Source organism: Xenopus laevis, chromosome 4L, assembly GCF_017654675.1.
Source record: "Xenopus laevis strain J_2021 chromosome 4L, Xenopus_laevis_v10.1, whole genome shotgun sequence".
Classification (NCBI taxonomy): Eukaryota; Metazoa; Chordata; class Amphibia; order Anura; family Pipidae; genus Xenopus; species Xenopus laevis.
The window spans coordinates 145,361,069-145,375,124 of NC_054377.1; the positions used below are offsets into that span (position 1 = coordinate 145,361,069).

Sequence of the window (14,056 nt, forward strand, 5' to 3'; positions counted from 1 at the left end):
ACCGTAGAGTTGACCGTAACTGAAATTCGAAATTTGCAAAACTGTTTTGTGAATATTTTCTCCGCCACCAAGGTTGTGGCTTAACGCAAACACAGATCATTCGCAATTTGCATTTTTTCAATATTTAAAAAGCCTTTTGGGTATTCGCAGTGTGAAAAAAAAAATCTGAATTCTGTTTGCACATTAAGTACACGACTCTTATCCGGCTTTATAAATATAACTAGAGAGGTACATTTCCTGAAGAAAATGTGAGTGGTGCTTGCCGTGGCAAAACTCAGGCCCCCCATATATGTTGGGTGTCTTGCCCAGTCGCCCCTGGTGCCTAGAGAGTACACAAAGTCGGTAGAATCCGGATTAAACCGGTGAAATTTAAAGCCAACCAAATTTTACCATTGAAATCAATCCAAACAAACTGGCTATTTTTGGCTCCGCCCACTTTTAAAAATTTGCATCCAAGTCACCAAATGGACCAAGTTTGAGCACTCTTACATTAACAGTGTAAGAATGACAGGAATTTAAATATTCCCATTGAATAGCGTTAGGTAAAATTTGATTGGCTGTCTTAAGCTCCGCCCATTTTTCTGAATTTTAACCCCAGTTACCTAGTCATGGTCAGTGCCAAGTTTGGGGCCTCCGGTTTTAAAACTGTGAGAACGGCGGTAATCAAAAATTTTACATTGAAGTCAATAGGTGAAAACGGATTGGCTGTTTATGGCTCCACCCACTTTTCCTAAATTTTGACCGCAGTCACCCAGTGAGTAATTGAGCCAAGTTTGGTACACCTAGCATTTAAACCGTGATAATAGCAGCAGTTTATCATTTTTCATTAAGGTCAAAGGCTGAAATCTGATTGGCTGTTGTTGCCCCGCCCCTTTTTTTCCTAATTGTGAACCACAGTCACTCAGTGACTAACATACCAAAGTTTGGGAATGCTGTCATTTATTGTGTAAAAATGGCAGCATTTCTATTTTTTTCTATTGAAAATCAATGAATGAAATTTGATTGGTTGTTGGTGGCTCCGCCCACTTTTTCTAAACTTGAAGTGGAAACCCCCAGCGACCACATTTGTGATATTCAAGGTCCCTGACATCAATACTGAGAGAATGGCAGCCTTCTTAATTTTTCCCATTAAAACCAATCAAAGAAATCTGATTGGTTGGTTTTGGCTCCACCCACTTTTCTTAATTTTAATCCCAGTCCCCCAGTGACCAACTGTGCCAAGTTTGAGCACCCTGCCATTAACCGTCTAAGAGCGGCAGCAGTTTAACATTTTCCTATTTAATTGAATGGCTGAAATTTGATTGGCTGTTGTAGACTCCGCCCACTTTTTGTAAATTTTGGCCGCAGTCACCCAGTGACCCACGGTGCCAAGTTTGGGAGCTCTGGCTTTATTACTGTGAGAATTACAGCTGTTTACATTTTCTCATTTAAGTCAATAGGGAAAATCTGATTGGTTGTTTGCGGCTCCGCTCACTTTTTTGGGTCCCCAAAATAGGACAGAAAAGTCACAACACCCCATTCCCGAATAAGCTGAACGGTTTGACACCTCATTCATGGGTCTGCGACAAACTAATTATTCAATAAATTCCCCATTATAAGTCAATGGGGCAAATTTGGGGACCTCTCCTGCCCCGGGGGTAAAACTTATACCCTCGTGTGGGGTATCATCTGACACAGGTCGCAAACCTCTTCAAATGTGGTAAATTTAACGTTTCTACAAGATTCCCTCTCTGCGCTAGAATCCGTCAAAAGTTGGCCTCAATGTTAATCGATGGGACTTTTCGGGGTGGTTAATTGCCCCCGCAAGGGGCAATTAACCACCCACCCCTTAGAAAAGTCATACCACCCCATTCCCGATTAAGCCGCACGATTTGACACCTCATTCATGGGTCTAGGACAAACGGTGCGGGACTAGTTACGCGCCAAACTTTCATACGGAAGAAGAATAAAAATAAGTTTGCAAGATAACAGTAGTGATGCTTTGCTTCGCAAGCACCACTAATGAGCCCCACTGTTTGGCAGTTCACCTGGTTTTTATGCAAATAAAACTTGCCTTTAAGTCAGGAATTGAAAAATAAGCACCTGCTTTGAGGCCACTGGGAGCAACATCCAAGGGGTTGGGGAGCAACATGTTACTCACGAGTGACTGGTTGGGGATCACTGATGTAGAGAGGGATATTTTGAGACAATTTGCAATAGCTTTTTGTGTTTTATTATTTGTGGTTATTTAACTTTCTAGTTTGTAGTTTCTGGAATCTAGTTGCTGGGGTCCAAATTACCCTAGCAACCATGCACTGATTTGAAGAAGAGACTGGAATATGAATAGGAGAGGCCTGAATAGAAAGATGAGTAATAAAAAGTAGCAATAACAATATATTTGTAGCCTTACAGAGCATTTGTTTTTTAGATGGGGTCAGTGACCCCCATTTGAAAGCTGGAAACAGAAGGCAAATATTTAGAAAATTATAGAAAAGAAAAAGTGAAGACCAATTGAAAAGTTGCTTAGCATTAGTCCGCCTCCTATAAACTGCACGTCCCCATGGGAAATCAATATCCAATCACAGCACTTTTTCATGCTTGTGTTGCTCCCCAACTCTTTTTACATCTGAATGTGGCTCACGGGTAAAAAAGGTTGGGGACCCCCCTGCTCTAAAAAGTACTAAAAGTTAACTCAAAGGTGAGCCATCCCATTAATATCTTTTGCAAAGCTGCAAACACTAGCGTATAAGCTAGTTTGCAGTTGTAGATCTGTTCACCTGCAAATATGCACAGAGCATTTGTTTATAGTTGGGGGTCAGTGACCCCCATTTAAAAGCTGGAAAAGAGTCATAAGAAGAAGGCAAATAATTCAAAAACGATTTAGGTTTTAGCATGAGTGATGTTCTGAGACAATTGGTCTTCATTTTTTTCATTATTTGTGGTTATTTAGGTTTTATTCAGCATCTCTCCAGTCAGCGATCTGGTTGCTAGGGCCCAAATTCCCCTAGCAACCTTGCATTGATTTGAATAAGCAACAAGAAAACTTTACAGGCCAACTTCCCCTTTAAATCTCTGCGCAGAACTTGCTGGCGGCGGCTCACAGTAACAGATGGGCGCTGTTTGTTTCAGTGTTAATTTTAGGGCGCCAGAAAGCAACGACTTGGCCTGGAATCTTTAAAAATAAGCAGAAAACACAAAATTCACAGATATTCACTTTTTTTAATTAAGTTTTTCTAAACTTTTCCAGCAGCAGCTGCCTCTGTTTTTTTATTGAGTGATCTTATACGGGCAGCAGCCCCCTCCAATACCCCCGCACCGCCCAATATGAACCCGGCTTAATAATGGGGGGCCGCTCTTTTCCCTTTCACGGCTGCTCGGGGCTAAAGGAGGTAATGAATTTTCTATGTTGTGTTGCTTGAGTCTGACATTGTGCTGGAACACGCTCGGATGAGGCTTTGCTAATTGAAATTCAAATGCAGTGAGATGGGGCTTTGCTATTCAGCTGAGCAGCCCTTTGTTTCACGTCCCCACTATGAATGGCGAGTAACAATGCGCCGCTCAATGCCCCTAATAAATGCGACTCGGGGAAAGGCAGAGCCCCACAAAGGACTCCAATGTATTTCTCTTCCTCCTCTGCTCACATCTAGCCATGAATGTGCCCTTGCCCAACCCATAGAACCAAGGTAGAAAAACAAAAGAAGGCAAAATGTCATTTAATAAAAAAAAAATGTATTTTTTTTTAACATGCAAATTCTGCTTCTGTCGCCTAGGCAACTATTATGGGACGCCCAAGCCTCCGAGCCAGCCCACCAGTGGGAAAGTGATTTCCAGGGATGCTCTGCAAAATCCTCTGGCCGGCTCCAAGCAGTCGACTCCCAAGAGAACAAAGTCTTACAATGATATGCAAAATGCAGGCGTAGTGCCCACCGACCACTATGAGTTTGATGATGACGCTCCTGAAATGAGCAGTAGCTTTACAGGTAAAAAAATTTGTTAAAAAAAAAAAAAAATTGTTGATATTTGTTAATTACTGAATTTAACTTTTTTTTTTTTAGTGAGTTGCTGTAGAAGCATCTGCCTCTTGGCTACACCATCTCTTTCTCTAGAAGGGCTGTAAAGGTTCCAATGTTGCCATGCTTAAAAGGGTTGTTTACCTTTAAATTCACTTTTAGTAGAATGTAGAGAGGGATATCCTGAGACAATTTGCAATTCGTCTTCATTTTTTATTATTTGTGGTTTTTGACTTACAGAAGAACCCCGTAGAAATGTATTATGCATAATAGGAAAAACTTAGTCAGGGGATGTAAAATTGAGGTTTCACTGTATTTGTTTTATTCAGCAGCTCTCCAGTCAGTGATATGATTGCTAGGGCCCAAATTACCCTAGCAACCTTGCTTTGATTGGAATCAGAGACTGTAATATGAATAGGGGAGGCCTGAATAAAAAGTAGCAATAACAATACATTCGTAGCCTTGCAGAGCATTTGTTTATGGATGGGGGTCAGTGACCCCCATTTAAAAGCTGTAAAGAGTCATAAGAAGAAGGCAAATAATTCAAAAACATTTTTTACCTTTAAATTAACTTTTAGAATGATAGTGATATTCTTTAATTTTGCAATTGGTCTTCATTTTTTTGGGGAGGGGGGTTTGTTATTTAGCTTTTTATTCAGCAGCTCTCCAGTTTGCACTGTCAGTGATCTGGTTGCTAGGATTCAAATTACCCTAGGAACCTTGCATTGGAAATTCCCCTAGCAACAACGCATTGATTTGAGTTTATAGACTGGAATATGAATAGCAGAGTGTCTGAATACAAAGACAAGTAATTAAAAGTAGCACTACTAATACCTTTGTAGACTTACAGAGCATTTGTTTATAGATGGGGTCAGTGACCCCCATTTAAAAGCTGGAAAGAGTCATAAGAAGAAGGCAAATGATTCAAAAACTATTTTTAAAAAGACCAATTGAAAAGTGACTTAGAATTAGCCATTTTATAACATGCTAAAATTTAACTAAAAGTTGAACCACCCCTTTAAATGTCTATTCTTTGTGGTTCCGGCCTATTTACTCTCTGATTTGGGCTACGGGATTCTGGTTACTATGTGCCACATCTGCAGAGAGTTTTTTTTTTAGTAGACGTGTATACCAGTTTTGCACTTGGCAGAGAAGTATTGAAGCTCTGTGAAAGGTTTCTGGGAAGAGACTGAAGCTTTGGGAGACGGTGCAGATAGTGATGGGCGAATAAATTCGGCAGATGTGAATTCGCTGCGAATCTCCGCGTTTCGCCACCGGCTAATACACTTGCGAAACTGCAGAGAAAATTCGCTGGTGAAAAATCCGGCTCGCATAAAAATTGACGGGCGTCAAAATTATTCAGGCGCCCATTGACTTTAATGCATTTGGACAAAATAGACACAAGTGTAAAAATTGACGCAATTGGCGCGTGTCAAAATCATTTTGACACCCATTGACTTCAATGTGTTTGCAACTTTTTTGCCGTTTCACGAATTTCGCAGGAAATTTGCTAATTTTTTGGCGAAGTAAAACGGGACAAATTCGCCCATCACTAACTGCAGCACTTTATATCAAAGATCTTGCTGAACTACAACCAGTACCACCAGTTGCTAAAGTCTTACCCCCATATGTAATAAAATTAAGTTTGCCCAGGAGCATTAGCCCATAGCAACCAATAAGATGTTAGCTTTTTAAACAGGTGACCTGTAAATGCTACCTGCTGATTGGTTGCTATGGGTTATTGCCCTTGTGTAAACTTAATGCCTTTTATTGCATAACCCCCTTAACCTCTTTTTGCGTAAAGGATGTCCAGAAATTTTCCCTGTGCAGTCTGTCCATGTTCCTTAGTGATTCTTGCTTTTCACCCTGCGTTTTCAATAGTCGCCCAAAGTTGCCTCACTGAGGCAACTTCGGGCGACTATAGAAAATGCATCTCCGCGTGTGCATTAGTGCAGGCGACTTTGCATTGTAACCTATGGGGAAAAACACAGAGGCAGTTCGAGGAGATAGTTGAAAGTTGAGGCGATTAGTCGCCAGGTGACAAAATCTCCCCGAATCTCCTAGTGTGGTCTTACCCTTAGTATGTTATAGAATGGCTAATTCCGAGCAACTGTTCAGTTGGTCTATCGTTATTTATTTTTAATAGTTCTTGAATTATTTGCCTTCTGCTTCTGACTCTTTCCAGCTTTCAGATGGTGGTCACTGACCCCATCTAAAAACAAATGCTCTGTAAGGCTACACATTTATTGTTATTGCTGCTTTTTATTATTTGTCTTTCAATTAAGGCCTCTCCTATTCATATTCCAGTCTCTTATTCAAATCAATACGCAATGAAATTGCAAACTGGAGAGCTGCTGAATAAAAAGCTAAATAACTCGGAAATCACAAATAATAAAAAATGAAAACCAATGCAAATTGTCTCAGAATATCAATATATACATCATACTAAAAGTTAAAGGGCACCTATCACAGCCAAAATCAAACACATATTAACAATCTAACCAGTACAAGCTAAACACGTTTAATCAAACTACATATATAGTTTTTTGAAAAAACTGCAGGTTTTAAAAAAATCCCTTACTTTGTTAAATGGGTTCTTTCACTGAGGGAGGCCATATTGAGACTCTAACAGAGACTCTAATGTGCAAATTTCAGGAGCATGCTCAGATTGTAACACTGCTTTGAGTATTCTACCCAGAATGCCTTGTTTAAGTAAACTCCTCCACTAGAAGTGCTGCCACCTGCTAACTTCCAGCAGGTGGCAGCACTACTGAACAGCAGCTAACACACAGGTTTGGCTGATTTGAAAATAGCTTAGAAGGGTTGATAAGCAAACAAGGAATTTGAACTGAGCATGTGCGAGATTTCAGAGCTACAGTTGGCTGGGAAGATATAGGTAGGAGGAGCCAGTGAAATCCAAGATGGCTGCCTCAGCTAGAACTGCAGGGGAGATAGGGGAGATCTTGCAGAAGGAATAGTGAGCTGATCATTTACATTATACAAACAATTCTAACTGTTTTAAAAATCGTATTTCTTGAACTTTTACATAGTGTATTTACTTAGTAAATGATTTTGGTCATGATTGGTGCCCTTTAAGGTGAAAAAGATCTTTAAGTTACTGATGCATCAAGCATTCTCTGACACGTGTCTGCTCAGTTCTATCAATCAGTTTGACTGTCGATCTAGAACTGAGCAGAAAAGCATCGGGGGATGCCCCCTCCATCAGTAACTTGATCTTCTTCCATTCTGTCTGGTTATGGTGCTTGGGCAGAACAGCAAGGTGTACTCCTCTTCAAAATGTATAGTATTAGCAGCAAAAATTGCTCATATCCTGAAAAATAAAAAATAAAATTGTATATTAATTGCGAAAGTGCTAAGAGGCTACTATGAGCATTTATTTGTCATTTGAGTGGCTATATGTCTCCTTTTAAGATTAAGATTTGCTTGTTTGGAGATCTTATAGTTGCCCAACTTAAAACCCAAGGATCCATTGCCAGATATTGCTCTGACAGGCCATTATTTTGCCCAAAAAGCTGTTCACTCTTCTGGGGTAACCGAGTCACCAGCAAATGTCAGTCCATGTATGTCCGGCTCTATAGTTAATCACATACAGTCTCACTATTCATCCCACGCTGTCGGCCAATGTGGGGCCAGTTTCACTTGTTAGAGGGAAGGATTTTCCTTTGTACTGGGAGTTTCTAATCTCTATCATTTCCTGCTGGGTTTCACATGTGCCTTAGATAGAGGGTCTGAGAAAGTTTCTTTTCACAGCATAGAATGAAATGTGTACAATGGAAATGTCCTTCCCTAGAGTGGGAAATACCCTTAGGGGGTCCAATCAGGAGTGACTGCCCCGGGCCATTCATATAACGGGCACTGGAAAGCAGCTGTACTCAGGTAGAACAATTCTGTAATGCCTGTAGTAGCAGTAGTAACAGTGGGATAATAGTCTCTGGGAAGGGAGTGTGACTGTGGGATAGCAGGTATAGTAGGGAGAGATGGTGCCTATAGTAACAGTGGGATAATAGTCTCTGGGAAGGGAGTGTGACTGTGGGATAGCAGGTATAGTAGGGAGAGATGGTGCCTATAGTAACAGTGGATAATAGTCTCTGGAAAAGGGAGTGTGACTGTGGGATAGCAGGTATAGTAGGGAGAGATGGTGCCTATAGTAACAGTGGGATAATAGTCTCTGGGAAGGGACTGTGACTGTGGGATAGCAGGTATAGTAGGGAGAGATGGTGCCTATAGTAACAGTGGATAATAGTCTCTGGGAAGGGAGTGTGACTGTGGGATAGCAGGTATAGTATGGAGAGATGGTGTCTATAGTAACAGTGGGATAATAGTCTCTGGGAAGGGAGTGTGACTGTGGGATAGCAGGTATAGTAGGGAGAGATGGTGCCTATAGTAACAGTGGGATAATAGTCTCTGGGAAGGGAGTGTGACTGTGGGATAGCAGGTATAGTAGGGAGAGATGGTGTCTATAGTAACAGTGGATAATAGTCTCTGGGAAGGGAGTGTGACTGTGGTATAGTAGGGAGAGATGGTGCCTATAGTAACAGTGGGATAATAGTCTCTGGGAAGGGAGTGTGACTGTGGGATAGCAGGTATAGTAGGGAGAGATGGTGTCTATAGTAACAGTGGATAATAGTCTCTGGGAAGGGAGTGTGACTGTGGGATAGCAGGTATAGTAGGGAGAGATGGTGCCTATAGTAACAGTGGATAATAGTCTCTGGGAAGGGAGTGTGACTGTGGGATAGCAGGTATAGTAGGGAGAGATGGTGTCTATAGTAACAGTGGGATAATAGTCTCTGGGAAGGGAGTGTGACTGTGGGATAGCAGGTATAGTAGGGAGAGATGGTGTCTATAGTAACAGTGGGATAATAGTCTCTGGGAAGGGAGTGTGACTGTGGGATAGCAGGTATAGTAGGGAGAGATGGTGTCTATAGTAACAGTGGGATAATAGTCTCTGGGAAGGGAGTGTGACTGTGGGATAGCAGGTATAGTAGGGAGAGATGGTGCCTATAGTAACAGTGGGATAATAGTCTCTGGGAAGGGAGTGTGACTGTGGGATAACAGGTATAGTAGGGAGAGATGGTGTCTATAGTAACAGTGGATAATAGTCTCTGGGAAGGGAGTGTGACTGACTGTGGGATAGCAGGTATAGTAGGGAGAGATGGTGCCTATAGTAACAGTGGGATAATAGTCTCTGGGAAGGGAGTGTGACTGTGGGATAACAGGTATAGTAGGGAGAGATGGTGTCTATAGTAACAGTGGATATTAGTCTCTGGGAAGGGAGTGTGACTGTGGGATAGCAGGTATAGTAGGGAGAGATGGTGCCTATAGTAACAGTGGATAATAGTCTCTGGGAAGGGAGTGTGACTGTGGGATAGCAGGTATAGTAGGGAGAGATGGTGTCTATAGTAACAGTGGATAATAGTCTCTGGGAAGGGAGTGTGACTGTGGGATAGCAGGTATAGTAGGGAGAGATGGTGTCTATAGTAACAGTGGATAATAGTCTCTGGGAAGGGAGTGTGACTGTGGGATAGCAGGTATAGTATTGAAATCAGTGCAGTACCCAATCACCAGGTTTGAAAGCAAGCCTTTGATTGGCTGCTACAGGTTACTTGGTCTGGAGTAAAACTTTTGGGAAATGTAACAAGAGGTGCAAAGGATATTTTACATAATGTTCAGTTCTTTCTTCTATGATTTATACATGAGAGTAGCAGAACACTAACTTTTTTTTTTTTTTAATCAATAATGAATCTTAACTTAATTCTTTCAATTTAGACTTTTCTTCTGCATTGTATCCAAATGTCTCATGCACATTTTATATGAAGGTTACAGATATAAGGATTCCTTGGCACGTGTGATGTTAATTGATGATCCGTTAAACTTATTTTCATCTGTTCGTTCCCTCCTATTTGTTGGGATCCGCACACGTGTATTGGGGCTCTGCATGGAGCTGAGTATGTGCTGAGATGCTACACGGGTTGTATATGTGGAGGGGGGCCTTGTAAATGTGTTGGGGTACTGCAAGGGGCACTAAATTGTTCTGCTGAAATGAATCCATATTTTTTTCAAATTTCAATATGCAAATTATGGTTTGGATTTAGTGTTCGGACAAATCTCTTGCATAGGATTGGATGTAAAAAAAATGTATTCTGCATCCAATTAGGGGGGAAATGAACAATGTGCATTTGTGCTGGTACAAGAATGGGATCTGTTATCCGGAAACCCATTATCCAGGAAGCTCCTAATTACAGAAAGGCTATCTCCCGTAGACTCCATTATAATCAAATAATCCAAAAATGATTTCCTTTTTCTGTGTAATAATAAAACAGTAACTTGTACTTGATCCCAACTAAGATATAATTAATCCTTATTGGAAGCAAAACCAGCCTATTGGCTTTATTTAGTGTTTACATGATTTTCTAGTAGACTTAAGGTATGAAGATCCAAATGACAGAAAGATCCGTTATCCGGAAAACACCAGGTCCCCAGCATTCTGGATAACAGGTCCCTTACTTGTACTTGATCCCAACTAAGATATAATTAATCCTCATTGGAAGCAAAACCAGCCTATTGGGGTTATTTAATGTTTATGTGATTTTCTAGTAGCCTTAAAGGGCACCAATCATGACCAAAATCATTTACTAAGTAAATACACTATGTGAAAGTTCAAGAAATCCGATTTTTAAAACAGTTAGAATTGTTTGTATAATGTAAATGATCAGCTCACTATTCCTTCTGCAAGATCTCCCCTATCTCCCCTGCAGTTCTAGCTGAGGCAGCCATCTTGGATTTCACTGGCTCCTCCTACCTATATCTTCCCAGCCAACTGTAGCTCTGAAATCTTGCACATGCTCAGTTCAAATTCCTTGTTTGCTTATCAACCCTTCTAAGCTATTTTCAAATCAGCCAAACCTGTGTGTTAGCTGCTGTTCAGTAGTGCTGCCACCTGCTGGAAGTTAGCAGGTGGCAGCACTTCTAGTGGATACTTCTAGTGGAGGAGTTTACTTAAACAAGGCATTCTGGGTAGAATACTCAAAGCAGTGTTACAATCTGAGCATGCTCCTGAAATTTGCACATTAGAGTCTCTGTTAGAGTCTCAATATGGCCTCCCTCAGTGAAAGAACCCATTTGACAAAGTAAGGGATTTTTTTAAAACCTGCAGTTTTTTCAAAAAACTATATATGTAGTTTGATTAAACGTGTTTAGCTTGTACTGGTTAGATTGTTAATATGTGTTTGATTTTGGCTGTGATAGGTGCCCTTTAAGGTATGAAGAGCCAAATTATGGAAAGATCCCTTATCCAGAAACCCCCAGGTCCCAAGCATTCTGGATAACAGATCCCATACCTGTATATTAATGAATATTACATGAAAATAATTGATATAAAATTACTATAATAAATTTCAAGATACATTGTTAATAATCTCTTTATTCATAGAATTAATCATTCATAATAAACTATTCTTTATTATGTTTTTAGTAACTCAGATGTGAGTTACTAAAAACAGGAAACAATTGGCCCTAGTGCTATAGCAGCAGAGAGGCAGGGAGTTTAGATAAGTCTGTGATGTAGACAGTGATGTTCTGAGACAATTTACAATTGGTTTTCATTTTTTATTAATTGTGGTTTTTGAGTTATTTAGCTTTTTGTTCAGCAGCTCTCCAGTTTGCAGTTTCAGCAGCTATCTGGTTGCTAGGTTCCCAATCTCTCTAGCAACCATGCATGTATTTGAATGAGAGACTGGAGTATGAATAGGAGAGGCCTGAATAGAAAGATGAGTACTAAAAAGTAGCAATAACAATACATTTGTAGCCTTACAGAGCATTTGTTTTTTAGATGGGGTCAGTGACCCCCATTTCAAAACTGGAAAGAGTCAAAAGACAAAGGCTTTCTTTTTTTGGAGGTGGTTTTACTTTATGGTGTTAGACCAGCCCTATAACCATTCTTGGACACCCAATAATGAAACTCTGCTTTGTGTCCCATTAGGAGACTCCAGTGAAGCAGACGAGCACACGACTAACCTTTCCTACGATAAAGTCCCACCAGCGACTCGGATACTCCCTACTTTTCCCATCACGGAAGCTTCTCAGAATCTGCCTCATTACCTACCTCCTTCTGACGAGGAAAGCCTTGGACCTCTACCTGAAAACTGGGAAATGGCCTTTACAGAGAATGGAGAAGTCTATTTTATAGAGTAATTTATTTTCGTTTGACTTTCATTTTAAGGGTATTGCTTACTGTGTGCCCAGAACATTCCTTCTCTTTATATTTGTATTTATACATATGGGAGGAGGAGGTGCCATATTGATTCCCTTAGACAGTACAGTATGAGGGTATAGCTTACTGTGTGCCCAGAACATTCCTTCTCTGTATATTTGTATTTATACATATGGGAGGAGGTGCCATATTGATTCAGACAGTACAGTATGAGGGTATAGCTTACTGTGTGCCCAGAACATTCCTTCTCTGTATATTTGTATTTAAACATATGGGATGAGGAGGTGCCATATTGATTCCCTTAGACAGTACAGTATGAGGGTATAGCTTATTGTGTGCCCAGAACATTCCTTCTCTGTATATTTGTATTTATACATATGGGAGGAGGGGGTGCCATATTGATTCCCTTAGGCAGTATAGTATGAGGGTATAGCTTATTGTGTGCCCAGAACATTCCTTCTCTGTATATTTGTATTTATACATATGGGAAGGAGGTGCCATATTGATTCCCTTAGACAGTACAGTATGAGGGTATAGCTTATTGTGTGCCCAGAACATTCCATCTCTGTATATTTGTATTTATACATATGGGAGGAGATGCCATATTGATTCCCTTAGACCAGGGGTCCCCAACCTTTTTTTACCTGTGAGCCACATTCAAATGTAAAAAGAGTTGGGGAGCAACACAAGCATAAAAAAGGTCCCTTGGGGTGCCAAATAAGGACTGTGATTGGCTATTTGGTAGCCTATATGTGAACTAGCATCATACAGGAGACTTTACTTGGCACTATACTTAGTTTTTATGCAATTAAAACTTTCTTTCAAGCCTGGAATTCAAAAATAAGCACCTGCTTTGAGGACACTGAAAGCAACATCCAAGTGGTTGGAGAGCAACATGTTGCTCACGAGCTACTGGTTGGGGATCACTGCCTTAGACAGTACAGTATGAGGGTATAGTTTATTGTGTGCCCAGAAAATTCCATCTCTGTATATTTGTATTTATACATATGGGAGGAGGGAGGTGCCATATTGATTCCCTTAGACATTACAGTATGAGGGTATAGCTTATTGTGTGCCCAGAACATTCCATCTCTGTATATTTGTATTTATACATATGGGAGGAGGTGCCATATTGATTCCCTTAGACAGTACAGTATGAGGGTATAGCTTATTGTGTGCCCAGAACATTCCATCTCTGTATATTTGTATTTATACATATGGGAGGAGGAGGTGCCATATTGATTCCCTTAGACAATACTTTATAAGGGTACGGCATATTGTGTACCTAGAAGTTTGTATATTTATATTCATCAATATGGACAGAAGACATTTAGATATTCTGAGACCCCTGTAGCCAGTTATCCAGTACTCCACGTGCGTGGGGGTCAGATTATAAAATGCAGATGTTATACAGGGAAGGCAAAGGATACCGTGGACAGGCTGGGGTAAATAAAACTCCCTTGAATAGTCACAAAGCCTGTGGACCTGCCTAATATGTTTTGTTTATTTAATATCCCCGTCCTTTTTCATCAAATCCCTTATTATGAGATTTGGGACGGCCATGGGGGAAAAAAATAGAAGTGTTATTTTAAATGGTTCAGAAATAAAGTTCATTGTGTGTTGCTATCATTCCAGAGCTGTTTTGGGTAGATTGCAGCAGTTTTGCTATTAAAAAAAATAATAATAATAATAATCAAGTAGACTGTAAGATGCAGTGTTCTACCCTCACTTTGCATCAATAGGTATTTATCCAAACTGGGCAGCTCATGGCACATCCCCGTCTCGCATGGAGATATTAATTCCTCGCACACAGAGCAAAGCAGTCATCTGTGCGGCT

At 40.5% G+C, this 14,056-nt stretch overlaps 1 protein-coding gene across 16 annotated transcripts in view; it reads left to right on the forward strand.

Moving 5' to 3' along the window:
• magi1.L (membrane associated guanylate kinase, WW and PDZ domain containing 1 L homeolog) overlaps nt 1-14,056 on the forward strand; it is a 314,414-nt gene that overhangs the window by 232,900 nt on the left and 67,458 nt on the right. For 15 of the 16 annotated variants that reach the window (XM_041590905.1, XM_041590911.1, XM_041590915.1 and 12 more), the window contains exons 4-5: nt 3,750-3,959; nt 11,989-12,196. In XM_041590905.1, coding sequence (XP_041446839.1) covers nt 3,750-3,959; nt 11,989-12,196 — 418 coding nt within the window. Of the gene's footprint in view, nt 1-3,644; nt 3,663-3,749; nt 3,960-11,988; nt 12,197-14,056 lie in introns of those variants that run through there. The other variant, XM_041590912.1, reaches the window with a different exon arrangement.